The sequence below is a fragment of the Glycine soja genome, chromosome 1 (assembly GCF_004193775.1).
Source record: "Glycine soja cultivar W05 chromosome 1, ASM419377v2, whole genome shotgun sequence".
In the NCBI taxonomy this organism is placed as follows: Eukaryota; Viridiplantae; Streptophyta; class Magnoliopsida; order Fabales; family Fabaceae; genus Glycine; species Glycine soja.
Genome location: NC_041002.1, coordinates 930,529 through 937,661, shown reverse-complemented (window position 1 = coordinate 937,661; position 7,133 = coordinate 930,529). Strand labels below are relative to the sequence as shown.

Genomic DNA, 7,133 nt, shown 5'->3' with positions numbered 1-7,133 from the left:
CTGTAGAAGTCGTTGCTGGAGCCGAGGGGGGAGCTAGGCTGTGTTAGCTTGCGGAGACTGAAAAGACGATATTGGGTCTGGTTTTGTGGTTAATGACTCAAATATCCTTTGAGTTTTGACGTGGCGAAGTTCTGTTGGGCTTGCTACATATTTTTGTCACTCTGGGTCGTGTGATTGGACGCAGACTCTCTTCTCAGGTCTTCGGACATGCTGGATTTTTTTCATTTTTAGTGCAATAACAATAAGAATTTTTAGCTATGCTATTCTTTTCTTTTTTTTGAGGAATAATTTTTAGTTATGTGAACCTACCATATTTCAAATTTTTCTCCTGAGGTTATACAAAAATAATGCGGCACTGTGCTAATTTGATTTAATAATATAGAATAATTATTACTTTTTACATTTAAAAAATTTAAAAAAGCAACTATTTGAAACTGTACGAGCTATGCATTTTTTTTTCTTAAATGTTATAACTGAAATAATTAATTGATTTTCATAATTCCTTTTTTTTCAATCAATTCAAGACAACTCTGTTGCAGTGTTGCATAAGACATATTTATAATTTTTTAAGAATTAAATTAATAATAAAGTCTTTTAAAATATTTTAAAGAATTTATTTATATTTTTAACATATAAAAATAAATTTTTCCAAATTTTGTCTAAAAAAATAAATAATTGTTATACAATTTGTAAACATATTTTATGTAAGAAAAGAATGACCATTTTATGTAACCTAAGAATCACGCTCAACAAACAAAATAATATTCTTTAAATTTAATTGTTACCTTTTATATACTAGTAAATATATTTTTAAAAATTTATTAATTTTATTGTTACTTTCTATATATTTAAATTTATTTACTCTTAACGGTTGATTCTTAATAACAAGAAGTTTTCTTAATACTACATTTTGTTTTATTTTAATGTGTTATGTATTTTTTCTATGTTTATTATTAAGTTTGTTTTTTTTATAATAATTATCTTAAAAATTAAATTAACATCTCATTTTGATGGAATGATAGTGTTGCATGACCATTAAATGTAACCGAAAATTATTAATCATTTACTATTTGAATTTTGGGTTGTTGGACCTAGGGAAGCAAAGCCCATGGGTCAAACCTTCACTTATCCAATACATAGATGCTATTTAGTTTCTGCACCCCAAAAACTTAAATATCCCCGACTTGCCTTTTTTCCTTTTTGCATTTGCTTTTCTCTTTCTATCTTGCACTCAATATCACACCTTCAAACACTTAAGCCATTGCAACCTAGGCCTCATTTTATACCAACTAGGGCATCACACTTCTCTTTCCTTGTACCGTCCCCATAGTCTCCTCCACCTTCATCATCGCTCCAACAACGTTAACTCTTATTAATAGGGTTAGTAAAAGAGGGTAAGTTTTCGGATTCAGGATTCCAAAATTATGATTTCATAATTCTGAATAAAGTAATCTGAAACATTATTGGCCAACTTTCCAAGCATCTGCAAACAGACGTACTTCAAATGGGTCACATATTCTGCGACATTTTTTTGATATTTTAAATGTTGTCAAAAGTTTTTAATAACATTTTTAGCAACATGTTACTAATATGAATAGATTTTTTGTAACATCTTTTTATCTAATATTTAATAAAAAATTTATTAAAAACTTTTAACAACATTTAAAAATGTCACAAAATATGAATAGATGTTACTAATATGTTTTTTACATTTTATCAAATGTTGTATATAGTTCATGTTGCTAAAGGTTTTAGCAGCAAACATATATGAACTGTACACGACATTTGGTAAAATGTAAAAAAAAAACATATTAATAACATTTATCCATATTTAATGATAATTTTAAATATTGTCAAAAGCTTTAGCAACATTTTTGTGTTATGCCAAAAAAAATTGCAAAATATTACATTTGTGATAATGATCAATTAGGATTGTGTTTCAATGCACAGTATTATCAAGTTTATGTATGAAATCATGGAGATCTAACATGTTTATTCCATGTATTCTAAGGTCGCACTGCTGAAAAGTATTTTCTACGACGACAAAATGACGATGGTTCCCCAAAAATCGTCTTAGTATATTAATCAGTGGCAATTTTGTAAATACGAGATTTTTCAACAAAGACAATTTTACAAAAACTATCTTGGAAACTATCATTTCACGATGGTTTCGTAAAAACCGTCTTAGAATTGTTGTCAATTCAAGACAGTTTTAAGAAAATTGTCTTAGAAGTAAGTGCCCTTTACTTTGTCGCTTCTCACTCTATCCCTTTCACTCTCACTCTCATTTGATTACAGCTATGTTTGAAAACCCTAACCACCTTCCTCTCCTCTGATCCCCACCTCCGCCTGGTAGTCCTCTCCTTCGTCCCATCCATCTCTCCTGCCTCCACTCCCCGAAGCCACCGTCCCTCGCAAGGTTTGAAGCCATCTTCCTTGCCCTCTACACCATCGAGACCAAATCCTACAACGACAAACCGCTTGTGATCACAATCCCCAACATCTACCACGCGTCCCTCCGTCAAGCCCCAAACCCTAGCCCTAACCCTCACCACACCATCCTTGATTGGACTCATTTCAACTTGGGCCAAGGTTGAAAGTTCTATTAATTGGCCCAATGCATCTTTTGCCTAGGCAATATGGTAAACACCAAAAAAGGTGAAATGGAATGAAATTCTTCTTATTTCTCCACTTCCTGCCAGTGGGGTGACTTGTCTTCATCCTTCATCGTGCTTCACAAATTCTTAATCTACGACTTGTGTGTGTATGTATTCATTTATGCTTAGAATTCAAAAGCCTCCATTTTTTTATTATTATTTATTTACTTGCTTGTTCCAATTCATCACTTTCTCTTAATTTGGGTTTATTTTCAATTGATTATGTTGTGTGCCTCTCCCTCTGTGCCGTAACACTTTCTAAGAAGCCCAACATCAATTTTCAATTCCCATTTCCATATTGCCCTTGATTTAATTACATGGCTTATTCTCATGGTTTGGTTGGGATTACTTTTATTTTTCCTTTTTTTATGTATTAATAGTTTCATTCACAAGAACCCTTTATTCTCGGGGATTTTGTCTTAGTTGAATTAGTCGTTATGTTATGACAATGTTCTGGTATATTTTTATATATTTTTTGTTTCAGCTGTAACATTTGGCCAACCTTGATTAAACGATTTTAACTGAAATTGGGAAGGGTGTGAAGTTTTGATTGTTGTGTCTGCTTCTGCCAAGCATAGTCTTAGTGTGTTACCTATGTATTTGTATGTTAGTTTGATAGATATAGACACATAGTAAGATTTATTTATGCTAAGCTCGTAAGGAGCAATGGATTTGTCTCAAGCTCTCAAACTGATTTCTTTTTATGAGAAGAGATAGGAAATTTGTGTGGCTATATGCTCATTTTGTTGGGTTTTGTTATGGCCTTTATGGATTATGGATGTCGGTCAATGTTAGTGTCTTTACTCAGAAGCTTCTACGCCCCTTCATCTTTGTGAGATAGATTAGAGTTTTTTCCTAGGCTTTCAATGTTGGTGGAGAAGATGATTTTTCTTCTTTCTTTTTGATATTGGGAGGTTGAGAGTAACAGTAGCTTGTTTTCATGCATTGCCTTATTGTTCTTTTGTTTCGTTTGTTCTTTTGCGGATGATGCTATATATAGTTGGAACTTCTTATCCCCTTTTAAACTTCTCTACTTTCTCCTAATATTTTATTTATTTTGATCTTTAAAAGAAAAATCCAATAAGCATATGATACAGTCTGTAATTTTGTTGGAATTTCTAGTGTTATATGCAATATTGCACTCTAGTTACTTGTGTTAACTTTGGCTTTGATCTCCATCTATCATATTCATCTAAGAGTCATCATTTACTTTGGCTTTGATTTTTTAGTTTTTATTCTAAACTAACGGTTTATATTTATGCTTAAGATAAGCCAAAAACAAGTCTGCAAGCTGGGGGAGGATCCAAAAGCTTGAAAATTAAGTAGTAGCTAGCTATCAACAAGAGTGGTGGGTATAGGTTGAAAATTAAGTAGTAGCAACAAGAGTGGTCATCAAAAAGGAAAAGAGTGGTGGTTATAGGTCCCACAAAACCATGCCATCAACTTCTGAGAAAACAACGTTGGTTATATATATGTGGCCATGTGCGCCAGATGATCAAGAAAGGACGATTGCCACTTCACTGTATGTGTTTCACAGATTGAGTTGGTGCTGTCTATGAATATAATCACAGTCCAACTTTTTTTTTTTGCCCTAGGTATTGCTGGTTAGATTCACGTGATATTCAGGAAAATTAAAAACCTACATATACAAATATTATGCAGACCACAAAATAAGAAAAATTTAGAAGTTTTTTCGTACTACCTTTGTAATGGTCCCTTTTGTTTTTTTAGTACTATATTTGTGAACAAAAAATGTTTATTCTATATATGTTCTATAAGGCCACAAGCTTTTAGTGTCTTTTTGCCTGGACTATAACACTATGGTATAAAGGAGTAAAAACTCTAAAAATTTCAAATTGGAATCTAAGATTACTTTTTGTGAATCTTATAGTGTTATTTAAAATTAAAAATCTTATAAGATCTGTCCTATTTTTTTTTAGTGATAAATTTTATTTTATGATCTTATACAATATTTTATAAATTTCATATAAACCTCACTTTAATTTTTTTTCCCTCCCCATGTACACTTTTTTTCCTCTCAACTTATACTTCCTTTTTCTCTCCTTCCTCCCTCTCCCTCCCCTCATACATTTCTTTTTCTTTCTTTTTCTTCTTCTTCCTCCGCCGCGGCCCCCTTCTTCCTTTCCCTCAGTTGCGGTCATGGCTTCCTTCCCCCTTCCCCTCCATGGCAAACGTGGCCTCCCTCCCCCTACCCCTCTGCCATGACCTCCTCCCCCTATGCCTGTATGTATATCTTTTTTGTTTTTATGGTTTGTTGTTGCTATGGTTTCTTCTTCTTCATCATTCCATCTCTTTTGTTGATCTCTCTCACATTTTGTTGTTGTTAGTGGGAGATCTAGTGAAGATCAGATCTTGAGCTCAAGATTCTTATTTAAAATTTGTCACTAAAATTACTCTAAGGATCTTGTTGTAGTATATGTCAATGTCATATAGAATACAAATAATTTGTGGTCTCCATAAATATCTGTGACATAAATAAATAAATAATGATATATAAATAATTTTTTATTTTAAACTTTTGGTCAATACTTTTTTTCCACTCTATTTCTTTTTTTTTTTTTTGTCTTTATAAAATTTATCATACCAATATTTTGTTTCTTTTTTTCTCTAAGCGTTAGATATTATGAGGTGTCTATGAACCATTTTCTGAAATAGATATAATTTGATAAAAAAAATATAAAAAAAACGAAGTATTAATGGAGAGTAAACAAGTGTTCATATATATTCGTAACTCAAAGTAACTTTGAACTGAAATTTTTATTTAATTGCTACAACACAATGCAACAGCATATCTAGTAAGTACATACTAATGATACACTGAAATCGCAAGCACATCAATTAAAGTACTTTTTTTTCTCAGCAATAAAAGTACTTGATAAACTGAAAAGGCTCCATTGCCATATATTGGTAAATGATAATCCCTTGACAAATATTACTAACATATTTTTTCACACATTCTTTATTAATAATTAAAATTTATTAAAAATATAATTATTTTAGGTTATTTCTTATTATTAGAATTTATTGCACTAACACTCCTTTAATTGCTTCAGGACAAAACTTAGATATACTTTTGTAAGGGTTGGTTGTCTTCTTCTCCAATCAAAATTAAAATTTCATTTTGATAATCGGTGTAATAAAGGTTTGCAACAGAGATTACATGGATTATCAAAATAAAACTTCAACTATAATTAAAGAATAAGATGAAGGTTAATAAATTCTTTAACACCCTCTTTTAACATATATCTTATTATTGACTGAAATTTATAGAAAATTATATATAAAATTTGTTGAATTTCACAATTCATTTAATGACCGTCTCTTCTATTTTTATAATTTTTAAAATATGTTAAAGAAGGGTGTGTTAAAGAATGTGATCATCCTGCAACAATACAAACAACACCCAAGCAACAGTATATAAGTTTTGTCCTTACTTTTAAGCCATGAATACTGCTTCCTCCATTGTCTTCAAAGCTGCTTGCATCCTCTGAGCCATGACCTGCAAGCCCGTGTCTATGAAGGAATCAAGATGCTCCAGTTTCCACCCTTCAACAGGTTCAACTTCATATAGCCACTCAATCTCACACCCCTCAGCCATTGGCAGCACCTTCAAAGTTGAAACGTAGGAGTGAAATCCTACATTCCCATCCACGATCGAATAGCTAAAAACCCGTTGAGTTGGGTCAATGGATAGCAGTTTCTGCTTAGTCCAATTCACAGTTTGTTTGCCATCATCCACAGGGGTCTTGAAACCAGCGCAGAAGCGAACACACCCAGGTTGGCCAGAGATACCTTCAACTGGAATGCATGTAGAGAGAGTGGGGAACCACTTGTCAAGGCCAAAGAAATCCTCCAAAAGAGGCCAAACTTGTTCTGCTTTGGCTCCTTTTACTTCTGTTGTGGCCTTGCCCTTCCATTTTTCCTTTTCAGGTTGGCTTCCTTGTTCAATTGGCTCCATCTATAGATAATATCAACTAGGAATATATGCTATACAAACACAAGGTATATGAAATGTATATCTTAGATATGAAAGTAGCCTTATATAATATAGCCGGTCCTATATATATAGACTGATGTAGTTACATATTGATTAACAATCAAAACATACAAAAAAAAAAAAAAGTTTTAATTGTTCATTGGTCCCTATACTTGCATATTTTTTACATTTTATTCTTTATATATACATTTTAATCCTTATAAGATTGTAATCATTAATAGATTAAAAAGTGTATGGTTGAGAATTTAAGAACAAGTAATTTTTTGCTATAGAAATAAAACGATAAAAATTATGTAAATATAAAGACTAAATGAATAATTAAATCTATAAAAAAATAATCAAGAAAACTTAATTGAGTTGGTTGAATAAAATATAAAAATTATTGTAAATTATTTTATATTATGATCAATTTTTACGAATAAAAAAAAAGCAATAAAGTAGCATTAAGTCAAATTGTT

General features: G+C 31.5%; 1 protein-coding gene across 1 annotated transcript; it reads right to left on the bottom strand.

Moving 5' to 3' along the window:
• Nucleotides 1-5,398: 5,398 nt before the first annotated feature.
• On the bottom strand, nt 5,399-6,720 carry LOC114407802 (lachrymatory-factor synthase-like). Its single transcript, XM_028371060.1, has one exon. The coding sequence runs from the start codon at nt 6,634-6,636 to the stop codon at nt 6,115-6,117; it is 522 nt and encodes a 173-aa protein (XP_028226861.1). The 5' UTR covers nt 6,637-6,720; the 3' UTR covers nt 5,399-6,114.
• Between the last annotated feature and the right edge of the window lie 413 nt (nt 6,721-7,133).